This window comes from Populus alba, chromosome 19 (assembly GCF_005239225.2).
Source record: "Populus alba chromosome 19, ASM523922v2, whole genome shotgun sequence".
Classification (NCBI taxonomy): domain Eukaryota; kingdom Viridiplantae; phylum Streptophyta; class Magnoliopsida; order Malpighiales; family Salicaceae; genus Populus; species Populus alba.
Window position 1 is genome coordinate 16,544,631 of NC_133302.1, and position 15,076 is coordinate 16,559,706.

Genomic DNA, 15,076 nt, shown 5'->3' on the forward strand with positions numbered 1-15,076 from the left:
ACAAAATCTACTCAATATCTTCTCCTCGGATTCCCAATAATAATCAACCCCGAGCACATTATACCAATTTATCTCCCCGTATCTATTTTTCAGTAGCGTAGCAGCGTGTACTCGGTACGCAGCGACGCATCTATGAACACAGCCATTCCCAAAAGATGGGTCCGCTAACAAAGCAATCTTGGCCGCATCATAGGCCTCTTTGAACTTATTTTGCAAGAACTCAGACTCGGCAGAATCCAGCAATTTTTCCACTACATTACGCGAATCTCCAAGAAGAGCCATTAACGCGCGCGTTGGAAATAAGCTCGTAGGCTCCTCGCGCAGCCGAGGAGGGATTGTAATCAGGATGTACTACTTTCAAGTTTTAATTATCTCTTTGCGTGATGCCCTGCGATCTTTGATCCCAAGAACGCAGTGCCAATCAGTATCGCCAGTCGCCAGCGAGACTGTTCTTGCAAAGCGAGGACCTGTGGACTCGATAAACTGCAAGATGCTTTTCAATACAGCCATCGCCAAAAAAGGGGTCGAGGGTTTTAGCGACCATGGCAGTGTCATAAGCCGCTCCGAACCTTTTGCCGAGGAACTGTTCCTCGGCGAAACTAAGCATAACATCAGTCATTTTCACAGCGGTGATCAGAATTAGGGTTCCGAAATTGAGAGGATGGGAATGAATGTGATGAAAGTGGTCGTTAGGGTTTCTGGATTTTGATGGAATTTGTTAGGAAGACAGAGAAGTCGTAGAAAGAACGCTGCAAATTTCGATTTCGAAAAATATCTAATACATACTAACGGCTAGGACGGTCATATTAAAATCTAGCCTCGCGCGCCTTCCGTCTTCTCAGGTTTTATTTTTGTTAACTATTTTTGAAATTGAAATGTTTTTTAAAACTACTTATTTTACATTTATTTGTTAAAAAAATGTTTTAATATTTTTTTTCCTATGAAGGTAACACATTTTATTTTCATTAAAATAGAGGCAAAAAAAATATAATCAAACCATTAAATTGCTGGTTTTCTCCGAAGTTTCACTTAGAATAACTGGAATTCAATACAAGTTCTATTGGGTAAAATCAATAATTAGAAATATTAGGGGTGTAATATTCTTAATCTATTCTCAAACTTTAAATAGTTAAGATGGTATGACTATTTACACCATAAAAGTTTTAAATAGGTTATTTTTTATATATCTTTAACGTGATTGATTTTGATTTACACCATAAAATTTCAAGATTTAAGCATTTGTCTCCAAGAATCTCCACAATTATATGTAAATATTATAACTAAGTTTGGTTTAAAATATCATATCAAGATTTAAGTACATTAATGTAAATAAATGTGCTTTTTTTCATTTTTAACTAGTGGAGGGATCTTCCTTAGCAAATTACTCTCAATTCTCAAACAAGATTATCAAGTGAAACTCTTATCAATTCTTCCTTTTTGGCAATACTGCCGTTAATGTTAAAAATAAGTAATAAATAAAAATATTTTAATATATTTTCAAACAAAAAAACAAAGTATTTAATATTGTAACACTTAAAAAATATTTTTTGTTTGTATATGTATTAAAAGAATTTTTTATATTTTATATTTAACATTAAAATCATTAAAAATATTTATAAAAAAAAAATAATTTAATTGTTTTTTAATTTCAAACACAAATAAACAGTGCCCGATACTCAGATCCAACACGACGGGCATATTTGTACCCTAAATAATTTTGTTTCTATAATTCTATTTTGATTTTTTTTCTTGATTAAAAAAACCACAGTTCAATCAAAAAATTTTGTTATTTTGACTAATCAGTTATGAACGAATTGAGAATTAATTGCAATTCAACTCGAAATTAATTTCAATTCAACTCGAAAAATCTGGTATATTTTGTACACATTCATGGGAGTGCACCCATGTTTGTGCTTTACAAATATGATATTTTTAGGGCATTTCTAATGATATCTAGACAAGAAAAACCAGACAGAGTACAGACCGGCAAAATCAGAACTGAACAGCGGCATTCAACAACCACGCGAAGAGGCAGTAGTCAGCAGCCACAAATCACAACTGGAAATCATAATATAGAGCTCCCCTTGATGGAAATATCACAAATGTTATACTGAGAGTTTTCAAGCACAAAAGTATTTATATATCAGAATGCAAGCAAATTGCACCTATAGCATGCAAAAATGTAGGGGCAATTTAGGGGGAAAAAAAGAATTAGAACTCTACTAATAGGGGGCAAAAAATATAATAGAAGGATTTCAAGGATTCTGGGGCAAGCCGTAAGAAACCCAGTATTGAGGAACTGTAGTCTTATGTACACAGACATGCTCTCTTCTTCTAATGATTCTTCTAAAGTATAGAATTTGAAGTGGGTTTTCCAGAATCTCACCCTCCAATAATGCAGTGGACGTATGAATTGTCAATTGGGATCTGCCCCCATTTAATATCTGTAACCTGAAGAACCAGACTGTGGAGGAGCGGGTGGAAACCGATTAGGAGTGCGATTAGGAGTGCGACGGCTGCTGGAGTTGGAACCGGTGCTCGCATCACCATTGCCGTAATATCGACTGTGACCATTTGATGCAGGTCTTGATAAGCTTCCATTGTCTAAAGGACTGTTGGCAGCTGCATCAAATGCAGATCTCCAGTCATCGCCAGCCGAACCATTTGTCCTTGGGCTTGGGGTGCTCTCTGCAATTAGGGTAATCCAAGAATTTCAAGGACATTAATAACAATGACAAATTGATATTCATTATGTGTGTGTGCGCGCGCGTGTCAATTTCCAAGTCATCATGCATGTTCCCTTCTTCCATAGTTTTAAATTGCAATTGTCTCAGTTGCAGATCACAGACTTCATGGATGTTAAAAAACAGTCACAGCTATCATTGTGAATTCATTAGTCTTAGCAAACTTCTGTAATACATGTTTTTCTCATTCGTCTGCTAAACATAGTCAATATTAACACTTTTAGCAGGTAAAAACTTATAACAATATATTATAACTATCAAAAAGTATAAAAAAAAACATTAACTTGAAATACAAAAACTATCAAAAGATCAATTTTGTAAGTGTACTGTTAGTGGGCTGTTATTGACCCGTTATATTTCACTACAACAGTCGATAACCACCACCATCATCACATAACAACTTTATAACCATTATTGTTCGGAATCGCCAATAACAATACTATAACACTGAATAATGGTAATGGGTGCTCCGAATCCATTAAATAAATCCCATTACATTATAATGACTGTTATTTAAAACTATGCCTCCATCCATGCATTGGTCAGGAAAGTGAATGAAGATGGACAAGTAAGAGTACTACAGTGAGTCCCTAAAAGGAGACATGAAAAGGTACTAAAACAAGCAGCTATCAGGGCAGCAAAGTGTTTAACTAGGCAAGGTAGCTAGGGGTTTAAGGCTCCAGGCATCATCATCAGGACCCTATATTTTAACAGCAAAAAACCTTGACTATGATCCATATGTATGGCTAAAAAAACACTGATCTCCTAAACAAATGTACTTTGAATAAAAGAGATTAATAAGCAATCAAAATTTATGATAGATTGACAGGTCAGGTGCCCTCCAGGTAGAGAAAAGACATCACAACATATAGAGACAACTGCAGCTTCATCTACCCATTCACATGAAGAGAAAAACACCTAATATGCTAATCTCCTTAGGGTATCCAAAGTCTCAAACCCATCAAATGACAACCACTCTCATCACATCTCTTCTAGTTATTTTCTTCCTCCAAATAATAGAGTCAAGGTTAGGGGTAACTTTCTCCCCTTCTATTGTAATTGTTGTGTGGAAAGATTTTGGAGCCTTTGAATAGCACAACCCACATCTTTCTCACAAAGATTTGGGAAAATTTGTCGGCAGACAGCATTAAATGTTTTGAATAATTTGACCAGTAAGTTCAACATTTCAATGTCCATGTGCCTTTAACCCTTTCTATCTGAACAACAATTTTCAACTACAAACCTGCTCCATCACCACTAGACCAGCTAGAAGCAGCAGAAGCTCGGTTGCCGTGGATGCTGAGTTGGCGTGTTAGCTTTGAAAGGAGAGAGGACTGTTTCTGGTATCGCTCCCTCCTGCGCTTTACATTCTGGTCCTCTTGAAGAAGCTCTTCAATCCTTGTTGTGCTTTGAGCGCTGACCATAGACAAATAAAAAAATTGATGTTACAGTTCCCTTAAAATAGTTTCAGAAATTTATGTTTCAACCATAGGCAGATTCCTGCAGAACAGGCATCCATGTGAAACCGTGACAAGATACTAAAATAATCACATGTAGTGATCTAACAAATAGCCATGTTGAATGAGCATCCTAGTAAAGCAATGAACAAAAGGCACCAAATGCAGACAAAGATAAAGCACCAAACCTGATAGAGCTATACAACTGATTTAGCATATCTTCCTTTGCCTTCTCAACTTGGCATAGAACAACTGCCTGATTGGTCAATTACAAATGTTATTAAAAGCCTCTCACAAAAGGAAAACATATAATAGAATGATGAACAGCTTACTTTGGGAACATTAGCAGCTAAGCTATTCAAAACTGCCTCTACATATCCACGCACTTCTTGGGACATCCATCGAAGTTCTTCTTCTGGATCAGCAGGTCTTCGAGCCATCGTATCCTGCACACAAAAAGTTGTTTTTAGGAATTTTAAGTCTAACTCAGCAATGTCCAAGTTTTGTACATTTAACCTTTATGCACATGCATATGGGACCAAAACTGCTAGCTGAAATTTCAGTGAGAAGATTTCCAGATACGCAAAATAAATAACTAAAACAACCCATAACATTGCAAAGAAAACATTGGAGGTAGCAAGAGATTAATCCAAGGAAGAGACTGTCAAATATGCATAATGAACTCTAAAAAGTTAGTAACTGCTTTGAATGCCCACATCACACCACCACTAATTCCCTAAAAAATCAAAATGCACAGCCTGTAATCATACCAAAGAGCCATCAGAAAGACTATGCCGCATTGCAGGACCACCTTCAGGAGATACACCCCTCATTTTCCCTCCTTTAGAAGGTTGAGCAATTTTTAATATCTTGTTTATCCACTCAACTTTGTCAGCCATACTCTCAGCCTTCAAAATAACAGCACTGTGAGCTGCAAGATAAAATATGGTTAAAAGTGTAATGGTAACTTCAAAAAGAAATACAAAGTAAGAAAATCCACCAGAGAAGTATATAAGATGCATACCTTTCAAAACGGTTTTGTATGGAACCTTGCTGGTAATCTTAAATACAAGACTGGGAGCTTTAGTATCTGGTCCATTGACTTTCTTCTTATCCTTTGAACTCTTTGGAGGAGGTTCTTCCTCATCTGGAACCTCTTCAATGTTGCATTCCTGCAAAATAAATAGATCAGATGGAACAAATCATTTGCATGCACAGCCATTTAAATGATCATAATTTATCCAGTCTTTACCCTGCAAAATGCATGTATTGTCTGACAGCATTTATCAAGTATAGTGCATGTAGAAACATAACCTGTTAGGGAGGCCACACATGGCTTTCTTAACTAATAAATAAAAACAGGTAATGGCATAACCTTTACTTGCTTAAAAGGCAAACGAGATGACACAAATACCAGAAGAAAGAACAGAGCAACAAAATGGGTGCACATCAGACTTAGTCCATCCCTCCACCAAGATTTTGATAGAGCAGGTTTGGTACCAGGTCTATCAATACTTGGTAAAAAGATTTGAGTATAGCATTCTTCAAACTACAATTTCACTGCATACTGGCCTCCTACCTTCCAAAGCATAAATTATATTCTAGGCCCAAAAAGAGCAAGAAGCAGGTCTTCAAAATGGCTATACCATCAATTCAACACAACCACAATACTACTGTGCCTGAAGTACTGCGTTCTCTTTTAAATTTATGGGAGCATAAGCTCTGGGGATAGACCAATGCTATTTCTGGAGACAAAATAAGTCTTTTTTTTCACTAAAGGAAAATGATCTTAAGTTGCAGTCTTCTCCATCTCAACAACGCACACCTGAATTCACATTGGGATCATAACATCAATTTATATTCTTTAATACCTTAACATTTGATATAATGGTGGACTTCAGGTAGGAAATAGACAGATGAATAAAAGCACAACTGCTAACATATGATTTCTCACCTCATGCACTACTCTTACATGTCCAATTCCTAAATAATCTTTGTTTCTAGAAACCTCCCACACAATAGACCAATGCTTCATCAGTAAATTACACTGCTGAACACCCCCCCCCAGCAACCTGACCGCACACATACCAGAAAAGCTATCCTTCATAGCACTATACATGTTACTAATAGCAGTCCCAAGGTAGTAGAAATTTAAAAAGAAAAATGCAGAAAAAGATGCCAGGAAATCCAGAACCATGCAATTAGTAGTGATACCAAATTAAAAGAGTGATTATTGACCATACCTCCAAAGTGATGACACCACGAAAATGTCTCTCCTCTTGTGTTTTTGTGTAACCAAGCTGTTAAATAAGATATAGGTGAGTTTTGTCCTACCCATCATCTATATAATAGTCATGTACGATTAAATACTAACAATTATAGCAATTCAATTAATTGCTTCCGCACTGCATACTCTCAAATCTTATTTTCTAAAATGGATACATAGAAACAACAGGATGAGAATGCAAGTCACTTCCAAACCATCAGACCACAGAGATGTGCACAATAAACATGCTTTAATACCATCCTCTAACAAGTATTTGCAGCAAGAAAAACAAAGGTGACACTATCTAATGAATGTTCAAAATTAAGTCTTCCCAACCAGCACATGTACAGGGACATAAATACCAGTCTTCATTTTAACCATTAAACAGAATAAAAAACAGAGTACACATTATACTAATTTAGTAACATGGAAGAAGAACGTGCCATAATATTTTACATACCTTCCCAGTCTTCTCGTTCAAAACAAACCATCGCTTGCTCCATCCATTAGTCTTTGCACTTTTCTTTGATAAAAAACCTGCAAATAACATGCAAACAGCTCACTAAACTTCAAACTTTCCTATCAATAAATAGTTGTGATTGTAGTGTTAGCACATGCAAAAATTCTCAATTATCAAAAAAAGAAAATATTTCCAAGCATGTTTTTGAGAACATGATTTAATATATTTGAAACCAAATACTAAATATGTAATGAAAGGCTCGTCCACATCAAGATCAAATTCTAAACTAGTTCCACACTTAAATTAGGCATCCATTGCTTTGTATTTTCAGAACTATGGTAGCTGTTAAAATTCTATAATGACATGAAAGAATTGAAGCAATTTAGATGTCCATAGCCCAAAAGATATTTCCAATTTTTGAAGGCAACAAGGACAATAAATTTCAGAAAATATCATCATAAAACTCAAAAAGCAGCGGTAGGACACATGGTAAAACTAAAATTCTTTAAAGAAATACAGTAACCCATGAAACCTGCTGTTAGTTCTCCTTCAGGACCAGCAGTCTTTAAGCTAGAAGCCTCCTGCCCTTCCTTATCAGCCTGATTGGATTTCTCTCTCATTGATTTCAAACTTCCACCTGTTTGAGGACTAGTCGCCTAAGGAGAAAATATAAAACAAAAGAAGCAAGGGTAGAGCATCAACAGCACAGAACAGAAATGACACATTTTGGTTAAGACTCCTGTTCACTATACCCTGTTTAATATAGCCTGCTCAGAATCATTTCCTTTCTTTGAGGACCGGTTCTTAAGCTCCTCCTCTCGGCGCTGTCTTTCCATCCTGTAGTAGATAAAAATGAAAGGATAACAATTAAGCTTGAGGTTAAGTTTCAGATATGCACCAACATGTGTAGGATACAATACAACAGAAGATTCTTGCATATGCACTAAAACATTTGGCATGCTCAGGCACACAAACACAAAATACAGACAACCAAGTTAATGCAGAGGTTGGAAACACTACACTTAACAGCTTTATTATTTTTGCACCTTTTCAAGTGACTGAAACAGAGATAGATAAGCATGCCATCACATAACAATAAAATTGCACAGTTTCCTTGTAATTGAGCTGCTACACCCAACATATTACAAGCAGACCTTGATAGCTACTCAAATCTATACAAGCCAGACATGTTCTCAGTACCTCCTTTGCACCAAGCGGATGAAATGTTGTGGCGGCACAAATAATCGCTCCATATCAACCAACGCGACAACCATCTTCTTTGATTCATTCTTAAACCCATCTAAAGCAGCACTTGCAATGGCTACAACCTTACAGCAGTAACCAAAAAATAAAAAATCAACTATACAAAAAGAATAAGATTTTAACCATGATAGGCACCCATGCAGATTCACAACATGCAACATAAATCATGGGACATGTAATTATAGAGCACTGTACCTCTCTCTTGAAAGGAGGGTATCTTCCCAGACCAGGTGTAGCATTTGCAGAAGCAGAAACTATATCCACCAGGACACGATGTACCTGTTATTAGTCAGGAAGGAACTCCATCAATAGCATGCAACAGGACCAGTTATTGATCATAGATCTTCAAAAAAAATTATAACAGAATACACAAGGTCCACCTCAAATCAGTTTCATCTGAATGGAAATTTCAGAAGTTACTTTCCAAAAAAAAAAACATAAACAACATTTTTTGATGTGTTAAAATAAGAAACAAGTAGAAGATAATCACAGAGCCTTCATAAAACACAAAAACAAATCATCAAGTGACTGCTTCATGGCATCAGAACCCAGTACACCATTAAACAAAGTATCGAGGAACACGAATAGATCAGAAGTCAGATATTCATTTGATGTTCACAACCACAATAAACATCAAATAAGGAGAGAAGAGTGGAAATGTTCAAAAGTATGAACTCAAAAGAATGAAGTATCATATTACAAAAAATGGTAGAACAAAATGTAATTTACCTCATCAACACAGAGACGGGATGGTTCTTTTGCAAGCTCCAGCACACCTTTTATTAAGGATCTTAAACCCTTTTCAGGTGATATAAGATATGGTTGATATCCATCTGCTTCTAAGACAATCTGATAGAGCATATATAGAAGAAAAGATTATGCAATAGCACAAGACAATTCCTAAAAGCAATAGAGCATGTACTGAAAAAAGGAAGTGAATAAAAGTGGCACAATTACCCTCTTAACATTATTGATATCAAAATGTCTATCCAAAGGAAGTTGCTTGATCCTATTTGGAAAATTCCCTTCAAAACTTGCAACAATTTTCCAACCAGAACCCTGCAGAAAAATATTTTAAGTAATAGCTAATATTCTGGATCATGAAACTTCACAGAAACCATTTCTAAATTAGTGTCTCTTAACCATAAGAAATCAACAAGTGCATCACTTAGCAGATTTCAGATTGACTATTCATATAACCGAAGCAAATAGCTAATGGTAAGATTTTTTCAAGCTACGGCAAGTCCCACTTGGAGAAACAAACTGAGAATAACATCTGAGATAATTTTAAAAATATCTACCATTTTATCCAAAACAAAAATGAAACATAAGAGCAAAAAACTGCACCATTTGAGTGACATGAAAAAAATAATAATAATAATGGAGGAAAAGAATAATAAGCATAGAATACAAAGATCCATAAATAACTACATAGGACAAAGGTCCATGGAGCACTACATTCTTTATGAGCATAACATCAATACATAACAGATCATCCTACAGGATACAGGCTACAGAACAAAGAACACGGGAATGCATAAGATATCAAACACTCACCTCACCCGTCATAATGTGTTGGAGAAATTTATCCTCAAATTCACGACAAAGCTCCAAAGCTATGGCTCTTGTGCCCTCAGCACTTTGAACCATCTGTTCCCCAAGCCTCATTAGTTCATCCTGAACTGTTTGAGACTTCCCTTGCAAACTGCATAGATACAAAGGACAAATGTATAAGGAAATAGCCAAAAAAAAAAACCTACAAATTAAGCATAAATTAATATATTGGACAGAAAGAAGGTTAAAACTATTGATTAAATTTGTCCCATCCTTGTCTATAATGTGGTTACCTTGACAAAACACTTTCATTTGTCTATTTACAGTTTACAGTCCAAGTGTGGCATGAACATAATCAAGAATAAAAAAAAGTGCACCAATTATCTCCAAATTACAAATAATGTACCAAGGGAGAACAGCAATAATAACAACAAAATCCATGTCGAGAAATTTCTTGGCAGCATGCTGACAACAAGACAGGTACATATAATAGAATATTACATTGAGAGGGCAATACAAGGCACACTGACAATAGAGAAAATTAACTAATAAAGGTAAGGTAAAAAATTGAAATTTCTTAAAGAGAAAAAGGCCACAAAAGAAGTATAAAACAATTACCCAGAGAGAAGATTTGGAAGCCGAACTTTCATGCGCTTACGAATTTGCTGTGCCAGAGCATCTACTAAAGCAATTCTGCCTAGCTTGCTCTGTGGGGCTCCAGTCAGTATTGATTTGAGACTTTCACTCTCTGCTTTCCATGCAGTTTCCAGAGAGCTTTCAGACCCAGACTGCGCAGAAGCAATTGAAACTGATTGACCAATTAAAGCAATCCATGGGATATCAGCAGTTTTCGGTGGCCCCTGATTTAGAAGGAGAGCCTGAACAGCTGCAAGAGCTTTCTGGTCCGTAGTAGCTTGATCTATTTTACTAATTACACCAACAGTTCTAGTACCTGTCATTGACAGAATAGGATACCTATTTAATTACATTAAAGATATGTTTGGTAGGGGGTGAGAAGAGATCCTAGTAACATTTTACCCCTTTCAACTAGTTTGGAACAGAAACAGGAAGGAAATTATCAGGTTTTACCCTCACAAAAAGTAATAAAGCGGGATCCACTAAAACCAATTTTCCTCATCACTTTTTATGCGCAAGTCCTAACAAATATTTACTTACAGTTTTTAAGTATAGGCCCCACTAATATACATCTCTTATCTTTCTAATTGCAGGTCCCACCAGCACCTTTATTTGCACCCTTAGGCATTCTAGATCTACTAAACATCATTGTCATTTACACCTTAATACTTTACTCTTGCAACATTTCTATGAAATTTTTTTGACACGTAATAAAACCAACATAAGAAAAGGCCTTTGGAACACTTAAAAGTAAAAAATTATAAAACACCTAACAGAAAGAGTGATGATGGAGACACACAAGAGTGGAAAGTATGTGCTAAAAAATATGAGTGTCTGAAATCACCCATGTAGCAAAATTGGCCTGTATTAAAACTATCACAGGTATCAGCACAATCAACTTTAACAGCCATTTACCTTCTCCATCATACTCCTTGGCAATCCTGAGGGCTCGATATGAAGCAATTTCAGGTGCCTGGGCTGCAGGCACAATAACTAGCAAAATGGCATCACTGTGCTCTGCATAGTCACCAACCTGAGCAATGGCCATATTGAAAAGTTATTACCGTAACATTTTGAGCACCACACTGAACTAATTACATGCACAAAAAATAAACAAATAAAGGAAACAGAGCCAAAAGCCTCCTTTTTTTTCACAGATTACATGCAAAGTAATGTTGATCACCATGGCAATGATGCTGGTTGATGTAAATTCATAAATGTAATACATGTCTGGAACCTTTAATTAACACTTACCATAGACTCATCCACAATCCGTTGATCCAAGCCAGGTAAGTCAATCAATTTCAAGGAAGGTGCTGAGAAAAAACATGTTAAACAGTAAGTACGGTAACAACAGTATCTGTTTGGCCAAGAGGCACAAGGGCATAGGATTAAATGAATCTTAATTAGTTAACTGAATCTTTGAATCTCCCATCCCATCATGGGACTCTATGACAATAGTCTTACACAAAACAACAGTTAATCCCAAATCTTAAAATCTTTATGCATAAATTAAACATGAATAAACAGTATTTATAATGAATGAACCTGTGCTTGTGCGCAGTTTCAGGTATATCTCATCCCGAATCCTGCCGGTGACACCCTTACTTAGCCTATCCTGCAAAGAATGCCGCAAAGCACCTGCAAAATAACAAAAATCATATTGACATTTTATAAATCTGAAAGGGGTCTTGTCATTTCATGTTTATTGACATTTCACCATATAGTGGTAAAGCAATTTTCCACCTCAGTCAAGTCCTATGCATATTTCTGTTTTCACCACTAACTCCTATATGTAAATTTTCTATATCTTATGAGTCAACTACACATATTGCTTTTAGCCTCACCAGTGGCCATTGCATATCTTACAGCCTCAAACAAAGATGAAAATTCAAAGCAGTGGTCAATATTGTCATCTAACCATGTTAGCAATTAGCAGCTGGGGGTTGTAAGTTATGATGGGAATTGTAAAGCTGCCAGCTCTGCAGAAGTTGGTGGCATTTTCAAAAAAACATTAGATGATAACATGAGATTCCTAAGACTTAAGAGGCTGTTTTGGAGTTAATCCTTAACCATATTATCATAAGCAACTGGCAAAGAGAACAAAATAAAAATATAACTTAAGGAACGAATGGTGCAAGTTTAGCCATTCAATTGCAATCACTAACTTGCAGAAACTTGTTGAGATTTATTGTCAATCTGCAAGACAATGGATTTGCTGCTCAAAGAACCATCTCTCTGTAAGTCAATGCTTATAGGGGCCCGAGTGGCGCCATTTTCACCAGTTGGCTGTACAAAAGAAAGAGAATTTCAGGAATCAACCTACATTCAGGAGAGAGGAAAAAAAACAAAGCCTCATGTAGACTAACTTACCAGAACAGGATGCCCAATTACACTGTTCAAAACAGCAGATTTACCTGCACCCTGACCAAAAACACAGAAGGGGAAATCAGACAAGGATTACATTACCCAAAAAAATTAGAAAAAGACATTTTTCATGAAGGACAAAAAAGATAAAAACAGCAAAAATATGGCAGCTGCAACAGCAGATAAACTAGAATTTTAGTAAGCTATAGAATCTCACGTTCAACAGTTCCTCATAGCTCATAACCACGAATTACATCCAAAACAAATAGTCAGTAAAGCATAATGACACAAAATAAAGAACATCCGTATCATCCAGTTATATTTAACAAATATAGCTCAGACACACCCACTCACACGACAGTAACACCTTCAAAATGACATCCATACTACTAATCAACACATTCAAAAACCAAATTCATTTCATTTTCTTCATACTAAGGCAATGCTTCATCAGCTGATGATTTCATCTTCATTTCCTTTTGGAGTTCAATCTATCCGAATATACAATATCCCTTCCTTCTATGGTGGAAGATAACACTCGTAAAAAAAGAAATCTCAGATCGTTTACGAAAACAAAACGCAGACAGAACAAACATCCTTCAATTCCAAAGAATTCATTTCCCAAATCAATATATTCCACCATAAGATTCTCGTTAACAACAACAAGAACAAGAAATTCTACTTGACAACAACAATAACAGTTATCAAAAATCCCAATCACTCGTAAACCAAAATACCAAAAAAACCTAAATCTAAAACTAAAAACTCATTTTCTTAACTAAAAAGAAACAAATTCAAGTAAAGCAAGTCACTTACTACACTGCCAAGAGCAACAACGTTAAGAAAAGTTGAACTCCGTCTTGAACTTGAACTCGGATTTTCATCAACATCCTCATCAGCAAGCAACGACGTTGCTTGCTTCATCGACTCCGATAACTGAGACAACTCTTCGATCGCTTCCATTTTTTTCTAGTCCAAGAATCGAAGATCTAAACTAACAAGTTCGTCTAATCGAAGCGATCGAGAGCTGATCGATAACCGATGAGATCTGATTGGTTTTTTTAAGAGAGGTCTGATTTTTCAATATTCAACGATTTGAAAAGGCTAAGAAATGTACTCGTAAGACGAAGGAGTCTTTTTTCTTCTTTTTTTTTTTTTTTTTTTTTGCGTGTTTTCTCTCTCCTCTCCCAATTTCTCTCAAAGATATTAGACGACGACGACGACTATTTCTATGCGTTTTGAAATGTATTTTTTTTCAAATGTTTCTCTTTCTCTGTCTTGCGTGTGTTTGAAAATTTAAACTTAAACTCCACCTTTCTTTTTTAAAAGTTAGAAAGATATTTCGGCCAGCTAATGCTGTTTTTTTTTTTTCAAGTGCCGACGACAGACAGTTACTATCGAAATAAATTCTATTCGATTTTAATATTCTTTTTTAATGTATGAATTCATGATGTTGTTTGTTTTTAAAAAAGTTCCCTGAATTGCGTTAAGAAAAAAATATATTTTTAATATTAAGATGTTAAAATTATTAAAAAATATTAATTTATATTTTTTTCAAATCAAACACACCTAAATCCAATTTCAAATACAAAAACAAATATAATTGTAACATTCAGTGAAAATATAATTTCAAATACAAAAACAAATATAATCATAACATTTAATTGAAACAAAGCAAGTGGTAAGAATTTTTCATTATTTTCTTCATTATTTGAGTGTGTGTTTTTTTTATTCTTCCATTATTTTTGTTCAGTTAGGTCACTATTTTTTTTCAATTTTGTATTCTTAATAATTTTATGAATTAATAGTTGTGTTGAATTTTAGTTATTATTGAAATAATTTTTATATTATTTTGTGGAATTTTAGTTACTATTTTGTATTTATTTCATTTAAAATAAGTTTTTTGTACATTTAGGGTCACAAATATTACCAATTAGAAATGATTGTTTTAGTTGTTATTGGAATAATGTTTTTACTATTTTGTTGATTTTTTTTTAATTTTGTTGTTCAATTTCAAATAAATATGTAAGATTAATTTAATTATTATTTTGAATTTTTGTAAATCTAGGATTATATATACTACCATTAAAAAATGAAAATTTTGTGCAAACTTAAATTATTCTAATTTGTTGCAATAAATTGAATAAAATCAATTAATTTATGACCTATATGTTGTGTGTTTATAGATTTAAAAATTTAAGTGGTCTCCCGCATAGGAGAGGTGTTGCTAATTGTTTTTTTAAATAGAAATCATTTAGTTTTTTTTATCCTTTAATTTATGTAGATATTTAAGGAAAAGTCTATTGTTTGTTGTAAAGATAGGATCGTT

General features: G+C 34.9%; 1 protein-coding gene across 1 annotated transcript; it reads right to left on the bottom strand.

Moving 5' to 3' along the window:
* Positions 1–2,046: 2,046 nt before the first annotated feature.
* LOC118044286 (dynamin-2A) lies at positions 2,047–14,019 on the bottom strand. Its single transcript, XM_035052521.2, has 22 exons — positions 13,564–14,019; positions 12,754–12,804; positions 12,549–12,669; positions 11,929–12,021; positions 11,635–11,696; positions 11,296–11,413; positions 10,363–10,696; positions 9,748–9,895; positions 9,148–9,249; positions 8,920–9,039; positions 8,386–8,469; positions 8,128–8,255; positions 7,680–7,764; positions 7,460–7,583; positions 6,928–7,004; positions 6,445–6,501; positions 5,226–5,373; positions 4,972–5,132; positions 4,534–4,647; positions 4,390–4,457; positions 3,988–4,160; positions 2,047–2,688 (listed from the first exon to the last, which is right to left on the bottom strand). Exons 1-22 carry the CDS (start codon positions 13,708–13,710, stop codon positions 2,438–2,440), a joined length of 2,766 nt encoding a protein of 921 aa, XP_034908412.1. The 5' UTR covers positions 13,711–14,019; the 3' UTR covers positions 2,047–2,437.
* Positions 14,020–15,076: the final 1,057 nt, after the last annotated feature.

Coding starts and splice junctions, on each gene's coding strand:
- LOC118044286 (XM_035052521.2), bottom strand. CDS start 13,710: ATGGAAGCGATCGAAGAGTTGTCTCAGTTATCGGAGTCGATGAAGCAA. Junction 5,133..5,225: donor ATACAAAACCGTTTTGAAAG/GTATGCATCTTA, acceptor TTTATCTTGCAG/CTCACAGTGCTGTTATTTTG. Junction 4,648..4,971: donor GTCTTTCTGATGGCTCTTTG/GTATGATTACAG, acceptor TTTTGTGTGCAG/GATACGATGGCTCGAAGACC.